General features: G+C 43.7%; 1 protein-coding gene across 1 annotated transcript; it reads left to right on the forward strand.

The window, feature by feature from the left end:
• SRI (sorcin) lies at window positions 1–13,530 on the forward strand. Its single transcript, XM_053263619.1, has 8 exons — window positions 1–155; window positions 5,050–5,133; window positions 5,770–5,839; window positions 6,748–6,791; window positions 8,851–8,998; window positions 9,213–9,326; window positions 10,688–10,746; window positions 11,360–13,530. Exons 1-8 carry the CDS (start codon window positions 105–107, stop codon window positions 11,384–11,386), a joined length of 597 nt encoding a protein of 198 aa, XP_053119594.1. The 5' UTR covers window positions 1–104; the 3' UTR covers window positions 11,387–13,530.
• Window positions 13,531–15,071: the final 1,541 nt, after the last annotated feature.

Consider the following 15,071-nt stretch of genomic DNA (forward strand, 5'->3'; position numbering starts at 1 on the left):
TGTGTGACAATGGTTTGGCCCGGATTTCCTGCGGGCGGTGGCGGAGCCGGTGAGGTCACGCTCACGCTGGGAGGGCTGCAGAGTTGCTGAGCGCGAGGAGTATCATGGCGTATCCTGGGCACCCTGGCGCTGGAGGCGGCTATTACCAAAGCGGGGTGAGGCAGCCAGTCCGATGCGGGTGCCAGTGGGCGGTCGGGTCGGGGTGGGGTGCGAGAGGGTGTCTCCCCTGTGCAAGGCGTGGGCTGGGCCTCCCTTGCAGGCGCTGCACAGCCTGCTCGAGGTGCGGGTGGATGGAATCCTCCCGGGCGCTCTTTGCACGGCTTCGGAGGGTCGATGGAGAAATTCCCCCTTTGCTCTAGCGCTGCTGCGGCTGGGAGCGCGGTCTGCACTGCACTCGCCGGCGCAGTCCAAGGCCCGGCCGCCGTCTTGCGTGCCTGCTTGCCTTCCTGGAAGGGGCTTCCCGCTGATTGGGCTTTCGGGGAAAGGCGCGTGGTGAAATTCTGCACTAGCCCGCTCTGCTTTCTCTTTCGGCATACGGAGGAGAATCGCTTCCTCCGTGTTATATGCCTGGGGCAAGGATCCCCTCCCAATTCTGGATCCCCAGAGGTGCTGGAGTACAACTCCCGCCATCTTCAGCCAGAGCAGTGGCGGCCCCAGGAAAAAAAAAGTGGGGTGTTGGGGGGAGGAAAAGAAGGGGCAACGTGCATTTATGGCTGGGCGAGCCCATAAATGGCCCACATACTAGATTTCTGAAGCAGAAATGGGGGGGAGCCAAGCCACTTGCGGGGGTGGGGATGCTTGCCCCCTATGTCACCCCCGCCAGCCTCCAGGACCTAGAGTGGCTAGAGGCTGGAGTTGACATCCATCAGGGGACCCAAGATTGGGAAACATCCCCACCCCCACCCCCCGTAATGCATAGAATGGGGGTTCAGTTTGCACAGCCTCTTGGAATGGGCATGCAGTAGCTGCTGCTTGGAACCTCTGAGCGCGTCTGTTTATGGGAAGCTTGGCAAAGGCAGCCAGAGCCACACGTGGGATCCGACTGTTGGCACAATGTGGGTTGACAAAGGCATACTAATTGTGCAAAAACTGTGCACTTCCACTTGACCTGTTTGCCACAGGGAGGGGACACAATTCTCCGAGATGGTTGTACAAATTGAGCCCATCCAGTTCAGGCCTAGGACTTACAGATTAGGGATGTGCAAAACATTTCGGGCACAGAACGATCTGTGCCTGAAACGAGCAATTTCGGGTGATTCGGGGCCGAACCAAATCACCCCCGATGTCCCCCGATATTTTTCGGGCCCGAGCCAAATCACCCGAATTTTGGGCCCGAAAAATTCGGGTGATTCGGTTCATGGTTTATTTTGGGGGATTTTTTGAAGTTTTAGTGACTTTGGGGCAGTTTGGGGGCATAGCATGGGATCTGGGCAAAAAGAGTGGGGTGGGGTGGTAGTGCCTAATGGGTGCAGGCTACCATCCCAATTTCAGGGGGATTGGGCAAAGGGCTGATTTTGGGGAAATTTCTGAAGTTTTCATGCCTTTGGGGCAGAAAGTGGGGCCTGGGGCAGAATAGTGGGGTGGGGTGGTATTGCCTAATGGGTGGAGGCTACCACTCCAATTTCAGGGGGATTGGACAAAGGGCTGATTTTTTGAGAATTTTTGAAGTTTTAGTGACTTTGGGGCAGTTTGGGGGCAGAAAGTGGATCTGCCCCAAAAGAGTGGGGTGGGGTGGTAGTGCCTAATGGGTGGAGGCTACCACCCCAATTTCAGGGGGATTGGGCAGAGGGCTGATTTTTTGGGAATATTTGAAGTTTTGGTGTCTTGGGGCAGATTGGGGGCAGAAAGTGGATCTGCCCCAAAGGAGTGGGGTGGGCTGGTAGATAGTGCCTAATGGGTGGAGGCTACCACCCGTCCCCAATTTCAGAGTGATTGGGCAGAGGGGTGAATTTTGGTGAATTTCTGAGGTTTGTCTTCATAAGGTGAAGTGTGCTAAATTGATTACTTCCTCATATTCATAGTAATTGAGAGTGTGAAAAAGTGAAAGTGGGGTCATGAGAGTTGTTTAATTGAAAAAAATCTCATTTGCTATGATAGAATGAGAATTTACACCTCAGAAGTTTTTTCTGGAACTTGTGGTGTGGTTGTAAGGCAGGGCTACTCAACTTTGGCCCTTCTGCAGATGTTGGCCTACAATTCTCACAATCCCTGGCTATTGGCCACTGTGGCTGGGGATTATGGGAGTTGTAGTCCATAAACAGCTGGGGGGGGGCTAATTTGAGCAGGCCTGCTAAGGCCTCAAGCAAGAAAGAAAGGAGAAAAGTTGTCCTGTGCATAGGGCTATGGAGCCAGAAGAATTAGCTTGCATGTGTTTATGCATATGTTTGACTCTTCTTGGAATAGGCATGGGTTGCTTTTGGCTTTTCTTCTCTATTAGATGATAATTGTACAGTACTCCATGAATCCATGCCCGATTAGTCAGTCATAACAAAGCACACTGAAACCAATGAAACAAGTAAGTCATGGCCAATTAAGTGTCTTTAATGTCTGTGGGGACCAGGCAGCATATCTACCTTTTTGTAACAGAGCTGCACAACCTAATAGGGTGGAGAAAAATAAATTTTATTTTCTTTTATTTTAAATCCGACTCTTTCATATATATATATATATATTTATATATATAAAAAAAGATGCCTGATTTTTTTATGAGCCCCTTTAGAATTGCCTTCTCATTCTTTCGTAATGTAAATTACTTTGAGAGCTTGTTCTCGGAACTAAAAAGTAGTATATAAATATGCTACATGATAGATACAGAAAAATGTATACATGCACTTTGTTTAAAGGAAGCAGATTTAGGCTGGAGAATTTTCTAACTGGGATTCAATGGCGGAACGTCTGTCTCGTGCAGTGATGTGGTGGGCTCTCATTTGCTGCAGTTTTTTCCAACAGAGGCTGAACAGTTATCTGTCCATTATGGTTTCCTACAACTAGCAGGAGGTTGGAGTAGAAGGCTCCCAAGGTCCCTTCCAGCTCTAACGTTCTGTGATTCTATGAAACCTACATTTTAAATCTCATAAAACTGAATCAAATGTCCATTCTCAAACCAGGAATTGAATTCTGTATTTCTAAGTATCAATGGTAAACCCCTCCTGTATTCTACCAAAGAAAACCAGATGGCTCTGTGGTCGTCAGGAGTCAACTCCAACTCGACGGCACAACTTTACTTTTATGTATCAATCGACTAGTGTATTTGTTTAGTTGTAGCCATAACAAAAATATTTGATTTAAAAAATGGGTAGTTAAAAACAATATAAGAAGATCACGGGACAGTCAGAAATACAAAGATTGATTCAGAATAATTCAGTACAGCTTTATGTTGGCTTGCCAAACCTTGATGGCCAAAACTAAAAAAAAAACAACAACCCAAACTGGCTACTTGTCTTGTAACATGAAGCCTGGTCATGGCTAATTAAAAAATTGTAGTTCTATGTAAATAGCCTTGGGGGAAGGATCTTTTTTCAAGGTGGGTGGGAGAGTCAAGTATTCATAAATACGAGGCTACTTGTGTGGAGGGCCGGAATCTGCACGGATCCCAGTTCTCCCGCCCAGCCCAAACCTGCTTTTAGCAGAGTTTAAGGAGGGAGCGAGTGTTCGCTTAACTCAGCTGGAGGGCTTGTGTGTCTCCTTGGCTCCATGGAGCCGAGGAGACTCAGAGATGGGCCCCTAGAGCATCTGTTTGATGGGGGAATGCCCCAAGGCACCGTGTTCATCGCGTGGTGTCTTGTGGGATACGCGGAGGCCAGGAAAATGAATCCTGGAGTCTGTTGTTCCGTGCTGCTCCTGGCAGTGCAGGTTGTTTGGGGGCACAACTTGTGCCCCAAAAAGATCCAGACTGCTCATCTGGGGGAAGGTAGGTTGCATCCTGCCTCAACCGCCCCCGCTCATGCAGGCAGTCCTGTGAATAGGCCCAATGTCATATGCTGTATTATTGTTATGAGTTGATACTGCTTGGGGCCAGGGTCTGACAAATGATTGCTGGCACTGGAACTGAGATCCTAGTCCAAGGTGACCCACAGACCAGCAGAACACCCAATTCTCCTGTGTATCCTAAGAGAACTAACTACTGTGCCCACTTCAGAGATTCTGTATACCCTTGTTCTGTAACTATCTGGGCTCTGCAGTTTGAATATTTCCTCTCTTGAAACGGACAAGGACACTCCCTCGCTCTGGTCACGGAAATACACAGCTTCACCCACTAGCAGCCGTTGTTATTCGGTTCTGGGCCTTTGTGTTTGGTCCCACCCGCACCCCCCCCAAAAGGCATACGGCTTGATTGAACAAAAGTTCAGGATTATTAGCTGCTTTGTGTTTTTTTGGGTGGGATTAGGGTAGGCTGGAACATTGTGGAATATAGTAGATGGAGCAAAAGGGAAACAGCAGCAGCACTCGGAAGCAGAAAGGTTCATTGTTCACTTTGCAGTTCCTGTATTTATTCCAGCATTTTATTGCTGGCTGCAAGAAAGTCCCTGGGCAGGTCATGATGAAATCAACTGAACTTCATGGAACTTGTTAGAGATGTCTCTCTTATTTCCATGGTGCTTAGTTATGACTGACTTAATCTGAACCCTGCCCTTTATATATAACAACACACAAATCCTACCCTTTATATATAACATCTATAGCCTCCCAGATAGTACAAATGATATATTTGGATAGAAAGTAACATGTTTTAGTTGTTCGATCAAACAGTTAGTGTACATAATTGTTTAGAAACTATATGAAGTAGAAGTGGAATTTTTTTGTTTAAATCCATTTTTTCAAATTAGCATTTTGCAGGTGGCGTGGGAGGCTGGTTTTAAATCAAACTACTTTGAAGCATATCCTCTGGTATTGTAGTCAGGTCCAATACCACAATAACTCAGTTTATTGTTACCCTGTAGAAACCACAGTTGCTATGGAACAGTCCTTTCAGACAAGCATTGGATCTCTTCAGTCATCTAAAACCAAATACATAATTAAGCATAATTGCTTATTTCATTTTCTTACTAGTACGGAAGTGCTCCAGGAGGACCAGCATTTCCTGGTCAGACTCAAGATCCTTTATATAATTATTTTGCTGCAGTAGCTGGACAGGTATGTTCTCACTCCCTCTTTCTCTTTTTCTCAACCTGAAATGACAATCTAAGATGCTCCTAGGACAGGTACTTTTTGTTTGTCTTTCTCTTCTTTTTAACAAGTCTCTTCCAACTCCATTTGAGACATGTCAGCATTTTCTGTCCTAAAAACTGACTGAGTGAGTGAATGAGTTGAGTCTTTCTCTCTCCTAGATGGATCTAGTTGGACTGCATTTAGAGGATGAAACTCAGTTCTCATACTACACAAACTTAATCTGATAAGGCTGATGCTTAATTAAGAAGGAATAATATTTATAAACAAGTTCACCCATGGGGAATACTGATAATCTCTCTCACTTAACCTCGTTTTGAAGGGTGGCACCGTAGACGGGTTTGCTGCCATGTTACTGCCGGGATCAGGCCACATACTGGCGGTTCACACGCATGTGAACAGTCTCCCTTAGCCTGGTTTTGCACGCGCATGTGAATAGTCTCAGTTTTTGATTGTGTGAATGACCTTTGTGTGACTTAGCCTGGTCATCTCTCTCAGGAGATGACAATGATCTTGAGGAAGTTAATGTTCGTTGCCAAAGGAGGGAATCATTGGGGCATAAAGAAAGTAAAACTGGAGTGATGCCTTTTCTATTTTCCAAAGGATGGGCAAATAGATGCTGATGAGCTTCAGAGATGTCTAACCCAGTCGGGAATTTCAGGTGGATACAAACGTAAGTTTAGCAGGTTTAAAAACCCAAGTTTCTAACATGTCAAGAGAGCCATAGTTTTCAACATGGCTTTATTTGTCATTTACACAATTTATATGCTTACTTGCATGTTGGGTTTCTGCTGATACACATTCTGGACCTTTTATTGAAAATTCCACTTATCTCTCTCATAATGGCTGTGGTGTTATTACTATGGTGACTGCAGTTAAAGAGTTAATCACGATGGCTGCACCCTGCATGCTCCTGTGACGTGAGAATCAGAATTTCCAGGATTGCCTAGAAATCCCAGGTTCTCATGGCACACTCCCCAGGAATGCATGGGACTCGGGAATTGTGTTTAACTCTTGAATCGCTCTTGCTGTCGCTGTGAGAGCATAGCCAATATAGAACATCTTGTAATCTAATGAACTTGATTGACATTAGGTTTAGAATAGATTAAAGGAAGTCCTATTTCATACAACACATGAGTAACTTATAGAATTGACTACCACAGATACAGTAATGCATCTAGCTTTTTAAAAGGTTAGATAGATGATGATATCAATAATTGTAACAAGCTCATTTTATTGCCTATCTTTACACAGCCTATCAAACAAAATTTCTCCAAATCATACTCTTGTATTGCAACAATGTTCTTTCATGTTGGGCTCTGGTGTTAACTTTCCTACACCTATTCTAACATGTTGAAATGTCTGCAGTGAAATACAGAAGAATGAATACCTTTGTTGGCATAGACTTTTGGATTATTGTTTAGGAGTATGGTTCTTTGTATTTTTCTCCCTTGTCTCCAAACCACTTTATACAGACATTAGGAGAAAAATGAAAGCATTTGGATAAATATTGAACGTTGACTTTCCATGGGTATAGATGTCTGTACTGATGAATAAACTCTCCTGTTTTCTTTTAAACAGCTTTCAATCTAGAGACATGCAGGCTTATGATCTCCATGCTTGATGTATCCTTTGTGCTCCTGATTTTTATTTATTTTTTATTTATTTTTACTTTGAGATAGTAGAGGAAGCTTTGGTTGCTGAAACTATTTCCAGTGCTTTAAAAAGATAATTTAAATATCCATCCAAACAAGTATTCAAATTAGCAATAATAAAATTCCCATGCAATGAAATATGGAAGTTCAACACAGCATATTGGCATATCAGTATTTACAAAAAGCAAAGAAATTGAAAGTACATTTTTCCCCCTGGATATTTCCCTCTAAAGGCCACATTTTATACCCAGAAAGCACTTCTATGTATAAAATGGAATAAAGCGTGTTGTGGTTAGAGTGTTGGACTAGGACCAGGGAGACTCCAAGTTTAAATCCCCTTTCGGCTATGACACTCACTGGGTGACTCTGGGCCAGTCACATCTCTCTGCCTAACCTACTCAAAGGATTTTTGTGAGAATAAACATAACCATGTATACCACTCTGGACTCTTTGGAGGAAAAGAGAGATATAAATGTAAAAAACAAATTTAAAAAATCCAATAAGTGTGGGGTAACCTGACCAGAAAACCATATGCTGTGTTGAAGTGGATCGTCCATATTTTGTTGCTGGGAATTTTTGTGTTGTTGATTTTGAGTAGTCTTATGTCCAGTTCGTACAGTTGATGAATAATGGTGGGTTTGGATTAGGAAAATGGCCTGAAACCTATAGCGTTCTCCTTATTACCTCCTCTACCCTGTCACAGAGCCATGGTGTTTACAATTTGGTTTGCTGAAACCACGGTCCTATGGGTTTTGCAAATCTGGGAACTGTGGTGTAACTCTGGTTCACAAGCCAGAATGTGAGACTAGCATTTAACCTCAGTTTCACGTCAGCTAGAGTTAAACCACAGCTCCGAGTTTATTAATTGTGTGAATGTTAGACTTTGAATCCAATACAAGATGGAATCTGACTCCCTTTCCGGGACAGTGAACTTGCAGTGTCCCTTTCGTGCCTCCTTCAAGCAGTATAACTTTGTAGAATACTTTAAAGCAGTGGTTTCCATCCTGTGGTCCTTCAGATGTTTCTGAACAACAACTCCCAGCATCTCCAGTTACAATTTATTGTGTTCGTAGTTTACATCTGGGGCCCCAGGTTGGGAACCACTGCTCTAAAGCTAAAAAGACCAAGATCTGTAATGAGATATATAGATATAGATAGATAAATAAATCTATCTATCAATCAAATTTGTACACCGCCCCAAACTTTCGTCTCTGGTAGCCTACCAAATATATATCAGCTATGATTCCCTGTGTTGGGGCTCAACAGTGCCTAGGTGCCAGCTTGCTGTGGTACCTGGGAATTGAAGCATTGTACCTGAGCCAAGTGATGGATTGATAGAGCCAGCAAGAGGCATGAACAAGCGAGGCAGGGGTGCATTGCTCACACCTCCTCCCGCTGGTTGCATCTGTGTGACTCAGGAAGGCAGTGGACCGATGTGATCAGGATGAGGAGGCAGCAACCCTATCATTGCTTGTCTGAGCTGGAGGGGAAAGCAAGGCAAACTCTCCACCTCTCCCCATGGAGCAGAGTAGGGGTTTGCAACTTGATTCGAACTGGCTTGACTCAAAGACTCGACTTGAACCGAACTGACTTGGGCCCAGTTCAAAGCCCCTACTGCAAGTTCAGAAGTGTTTAAATTGTTACAGTGGCCATGGGAGGGAGGTGTGTGGCTCCCCTGACCCCTGCCGGCCTCCCTCCCCGAGTGTCCACAGCCCAATTCATGCCAGTCCAAGCCTTTTGCCCATTTTGGGACTCTGCGCCTGCGTGCAAGCCATTTGTTTGACCTCCATGCGTGCGCAGTGGCCATTTTCATGACTCGGTTTGGATTTGAACTGAACCGGGAAAACCGATTTTGTGCACAGTGGGCTGTCTGCTCCTAAACGTTTGGCTTGGCTCCTAGAGGCAAAGAAAATTTGTTGAGGTCTGGAGAATCACAGTTGACACTGCTTGTACTCCTGAGGAAGAGGCCTTTGCACAGAAGACTATTTGTCCTGCTTCTTACACAACACTATCCTTAACCACAACTCAGAGAGACATGTCTGGCACAATGGGCTTCAATGAGTTTAAAGATCTCTGGACAGTGCTCAATGGTTGGAGGCAACACTTCATGAGCATCGATAGTGACCGCAGCGGTACAGTGGATTCTCAGGAGCTTCAGAAGGCTTTGACAACAATGGGTGAGCTTGGAAACTCCCTTCTGGCTAAAAGTTAGGATTGGCCACCGGAAGCCAAGCTGCTTGAAATGAATGGAGGCTGTGCACCAGCCATTCTTGGTGGATTGCATACCTTCGGTAACAACCAGTGGAAAGCATAGCCCACAAAATTCAGCAGCATGATAGTGTTAAAGTCCATAACCACTCAGCTTTGTTTTTTTCGGTCTTCCCATTTTAGGATTTAGGTTGAGCCCCCAGGCAATCAATGGAATCGCGAAACGATTCAGCAGCCGCGGAAAGATTACATTTGATGACTATATCGCCTGCTGCGTTAAACTCAGAGCTCTCACTGGTATGTTTGTTCATGCCTTTTTTATTGGGATTGGGTGATTAGCTTCAGTCTTGCAAGATTTACAACATCAGGCTCCTTTAAGGGATGGCTAGAAACAGTAACCCTGCAATCTCTAAATTTATCAGTGCATTTCACTTCTACCTTGTAGTTAGCTGCTTGTTCGTGACAAAAACAAACAGGTAGCCCACTGCTGCTTTATAGAGGCCATCCTCTGTGCTGGTGGAAAGGAGTCCACATAGCCATCAAATATGAGTCAAGTGTAGTAATTGCTATTGACTTTTTCAGTAGTAGTATGGTTCCTCTCGCAGATGCACAGCATCTTGTGCAGGCTGAAGTTTGCATGCAATCCTTTTTTTCCAGTGGGTTTGTAGTTGTAGAAGTCTTGTGAATGGTGCATCTTGTGTCTGGTTCACAGGAAGTGTATTTTAAAAGCCTGTTGAATAAACATGGATTGGACTGTCCTAAAATATATAGGTTCTGCCGGGGATATGTGTGCTCATGACCAACCCTATCCGGGTAGAGCAGGGGTAGCCTGGGTAGAGTTGGTTGAGAGAAGTGCCAGGGTTGCACGCAATCCCACCACTCCCCCCTCGGGTAGCCTTGCATTTTAACCCAGGCTTATGGTGAGGTTGGAGGACAAGTGCATGCCTCCTATCTGACATGCCAGTCGTGTGTGTGTGAGAGAGATTGGGCTGCTGGCAGCCATCTTTCCTATGGCGGGGGGAGTGGCTTAGCAGCAGGGAGGTATCCCATGCACTGAACTGTTCACATGGTGCATTGTGGGATACCTGGTGGCCCAACATCCTTCCCCTCCGCTCCTCATCACCGCCAGGCTCCTGCCTTCTCCCGCAGCTCTTCCCACCTTGGCCATGAGAATGACCTCAGTGTGTTTGTGTCATTGCTTTGAAAACAGCTGTGTGAATTCAGCTTGTTGTGTGAATTCACAATTCTGTGTGAATTGGACTTTCTCAGGAATGGAAAATTCATCCCTATGTTCTGTCTTAGCAGCTGCCTTAAAGCTTTTTAAAACTAGGCACTTTCTAGAAGAAGTAGGACATAATAAATAGGGGTTAAACTGGCTGACATCCAGACTAATGCTGTGCTCCATCCAAAGTTGCCCTACACTAAAGAAGTCCATTTGAATGAGACAACTAGGTGAAACCCCTTGACCTCAAAAAGTGTTGCTAACTTTTGAAAGTTTGCCACATGTTTTTCAACTTGCTGAAAGTGTTGTCTAATAGTAGTCATTTCTTAGAGGCCTGTTTGTGTTATGTACCATGCTTGTCTTCATTAATGCTATTGAATAGTGCTTCTGGACATACTCTGGCCCAATGTGTGGTTCTTCTTATTTGTTTCTGCAGATAGCTTTCGAAGAAGGGATGCAGCACAGCAGGGCATGGTGAACTTCCAGTATGATGACGTAAGTGGAACTAAATCCCTTTCTCTTTTTAAGAGATATGCAAAACTGTTATTCACTGAGCACAATGGGCAGGGCTCAGGAAATCCACTAGTCTGCTTGTCTGTGACGAGTGAAAAAAGTCCTGACAAGTAATGTATCAACACGGCTTGATGAGTAAACAAAAAAATTCTTTGGCTGGTGAACAGAGCCAGTGTTTATTGACCCCTGACAATGGGTGGTTGTAGCCAATTACAGCTCCAGACCACCCCCAGCCCCCAAAGGTGCTCCTGAGAGTCAGAGGACCCTCTGAAATGGTTCCCCCCCTCCCAAGTGGTGGTGGTGGGGACCCTGGAAACCAGCTGCAAGCATGGTCCATGAATGAACCTCCCCTGGCACAGCATGTGCTCTACCACTGAGTTATGACCCTCCCCAAGTCAATAATGGTAAAAGTATCACCACTGATCTCATCAGTGACATTCTAGCATTTCTGGGGATACAGCTTGAAGGCCGCTGTTCAAAAGCATCACATCAGAATTGTCTACAGGGCCCCCGCCCCCAAACATCTTCTACAGTAGAGGAAGATTGGGATGATCCAGTGCACCTAATGCATGCTTATTTATGTATTTATTTGCAGTTCATACAATGTGTAATGAGCATCTAATTCAAGATGAAGGAAGAGACCGAGGAGCATGATCAACATTCCACTCGTTTTTGTTTTGCTTTGCACCAAAAATTATCATGGCTGTGTAACTAAATTTTGGATTTGCATATTTTATAAATATGAACTTATATGCTTTTATAGTTTTTGATAACTAACAAAAGAAGGAATGTGAAGCTGAGTCCTGCTTTGATTTGATTTGTCTTACATATTTATAAATCATTTTATGTAGAAGTAAAAATGTTGTGTAATTATTCAGTGCTTATCGTCTCTTCCTGTACTACTGCAACTTTTTATATTGAAACATACTTTGTGCCTGTGCCATGGAAAGGCCAAATGGATAGGAAATTTAGCATGTATGAAAAGAAATGCGTAACATGATAGTATCATAGAATTTTAGAGACCTTGGGGGTCGTCTTGTACCTTTTGCTCAGTGCAGGAAACTGCGACAGAATCCCAGATTGATATCCTTGGAACTGCCCAGCAGTTGGATGGCTAATGGAATCGGGCATGTTACCAATCTTTTAGTGACTGTAACCACAAGCAGATTTTCAAGTTGATATTTTAGATACTCATGAGAATATCTCCTATAAAAGGCTGTATTACTATTATTTAAACCCTTCAATATTATAATTTCCAAAAGGTACACATGTCAGTAACAGAATCAGAATTTTTGGGCGTTTCTGATTCTAGTCTGGATCCTGTTCAGTGTTCCATTTCCTTTACCTCTTCTATACTAGCTGTTTGCATTTTTAACTAACAAGAACTATTGTCCCATGCATATTTTTGAATTTAGGCCTTCTGGACATATGTGTGCATCGGCTTCAAGCCTTATATCCTAGGTCTGTGTTTCATGCCTTAAGACAGTTTATAATCTTCTGCGTGCAGGAATATAAGTGTATGCACCCATACAAGACTCACAAACTAAAAATAAGGCTAGTCTCACTGAGTGTTGGGGAAAATCTTGAACAAATACCTTTGCTCCTCCCTAGGAAGGGATGTTTCAAATACTTTATACCCAGAAGCAACAAAGTTTCTGTTTTGTGTCCCTTAACTATCACGTGTACTATTTCTCTCTTGCAGTGGGAAGGCATTCTGTGAAGGGTAAAAGGAAGGAACACTCTTAAGTCCAGTGTTGCATTGTTTTACCTTAATGACCACTCAGTGAAACAGCTGTCTGTCTTTTTTTTTTTTTTTTAGTGCTCATAATATAGTGCTCATAATATTGTAGGTGCTGTAGATTGGTTAAAATAGAGAGGCTTCTGTCTCCACACCTGTACCTTCTCTTGACTGATGCTTGAAAAAGCTTGCTATAAGAAGGCAGGCAGAAGACCATGGGTAAAGCGAGTCAGATAATCTGCAACTTTGTGACTTTGCACCTCTTTAAAGGCACAGGTATGATCTCTGGATTGACATCTGTGAACCCTACAAAAATGTGGAAGATTGCCATAGGTATACCTCATTCTGTAGTTAGGATGGCAGGTAACACTGGCTTGGTTTGTTTAATCTTGCTGTAGCACTGCTGGACAAACTATTAAGAGAATAAATATGCTCCAGTAATGAGTGTAAGAAACAAAGCTGGGTGTGCTGTTCAGTGGCCAACTTAGCAGAAAGCATGTGATGTCATATGCTGCTAGTTCACTGTTTACTTAACAAAATATATTTCTTTCCTGCTAGTACTCTAGTTGCCTCTATTCCATCAACTGGAGATCATGTATCCCTGTCTAGCCATGTGAATTCATCTATTTGTATTTAAATTACAAACCTGTTATCAGATTCTAGGGAACATTCTTAACAGAAATAGAACAGAACCTTTCTGCTTTGTGAAAATAAGAATCCCACATGCCTGGCCCCATGGGAACTCTTCACAGTTGCCCTGCTGACATGCAAACTTAACCACAAATCACTCGTAGGTGGACCTTTTAATTGTAACTGTGTTTAATTGTATCTGGCTTCCTCTCAGAGATGCTACTTGCAGAGCTGTAGAAAACACAACTATGAATTATCCATAAATCCACAAGGTTTATGTAAGTAATATTTGCAAAGCTCTAGGTTAATTCACCATTTTAAAAAATATTGTTTGTATTGTTATCTGTACTATACTCCGTAAAAGTTAATAAATTGACAATAGCAAATCTTTTCCATCATCTTAGCCTCTACAAAAATGTACAACTGATTTATTTTATTTTGAGAATAAAGTCAAGAGCCTCCAAGGTTACCTCAGCATTTCAGGGATTTACAAAAGCAACGTACATATTTTTGTCCATAGATTGCCAGTTACACCTGGTAATTATGACTGTACCTGCATACATTTAAAAAGGAAAGTTGGGTACGAGTTGCCTAAAATGTAACTAGGAATACAGCTAGGGCACGTATTGCTGTACCTGTATTCAACAAAATGTGAATAACTGCACCTGTGTACAGATCTGTATATATGTATACTGTACCCAGATTGTGCAATTGTTGAACATAACGTGAATAGGGCTGTTGTAAATGCAACTGTTCCATATGCAGCAAAATTAGGTGGTCGAGCTGGTTGCCCAGTCAAGACTGCAAGGGAAAGGGTGACATTTTTGAATGTTCCGTTTTAAAAGGCTTCTCAAAGAGCAAAACATCACAAGGGAATGACTTTGAGAACTTCTTTCTCTGGTGTGCTAGTTTGTAAAGACAGTATTCCAAAGTATATCCCCCACTGTAGTTTGAACTTGTAAAGCCCATGTTACTTATGCATTCTACAACATAATGCTTACTTTACTTATTACATTTCTGTCCTGCTCTTCCTCCAAGGAGCTTAGAGCAGCACATATAATTCTCATCTTCTCTTCTAACTTCTCTTCTAACCTATGAGAGAGCTCAGGGTGAGAGCAAGTCATTGACACAGGTCACCCAGTGAGTTTCATGGCTGAGTGGGGATTTCGACCTGCGTTTTCCTGGTCCCAGTACAACCCTAACCAAGTCCGACGCAGTCGGGTTGCACCTACTCTGAAAGGTGGTGGCTTTGAAAGGCTTGGGCAGGACTCTTCCCCAGTGTTGGGATCTGAGATTCTTTAAGGGGAGAGGCTGGGAACATTCTGTATGCAGTCTGTATGTGCTAACACGGGGTGGCTTCACATGATGTGGAAATGGCAAGCCTAGTTTCCAGAGTTGGAAGGGCTATGCTCACATTGGGTGTATCATCTGAACCTGTCACTGTCAGTATGTTCTGCCCTACTTTGGGTGTTCTGAAGCTGACATCTTTAACCAAGATTTCAAGTTGGTTACAAATGTTGGGTTTGGAGCCACAAGTAGAATGGAAGATGTGTTAGAAGTAACCCGTTTCAGCTCAAACTCTATGCTTGTGGGTCTCCCAAGCAGCACCCAAACCTAAGGTCTACACTGGCACAACCAGAGACAAAGCAGAAACAGACATTTGGCAATGGAAGGTGGGAAGTTTTGACAGCAGTATCCCTCCCCCACCCAGAATATCAACAACAAAAGGGTTGAACAAGTTTCTCAGTAACCCAGGTGACTTGGGATGACTAGAGGGAAATCAAACAGATTAAAAGTCCCTCCACTGAGTAATCTCCCCTCTCCATGTGCTGAAACCCATTTCCCACTGTAACTGATTAAATTGGACTTGAAGACCAGAAACTCATGGTTAGATTAATCTCATTGATCAAGCCTCACACCAATAGTGATACTCACCTTC

The sequence above is a fragment of the Hemicordylus capensis genome, chromosome 6 (assembly GCF_027244095.1).
Source record: "Hemicordylus capensis ecotype Gifberg chromosome 6, rHemCap1.1.pri, whole genome shotgun sequence".
NCBI lineage: Eukaryota > Metazoa > Chordata > Lepidosauria > Squamata > Cordylidae > Hemicordylus > Hemicordylus capensis.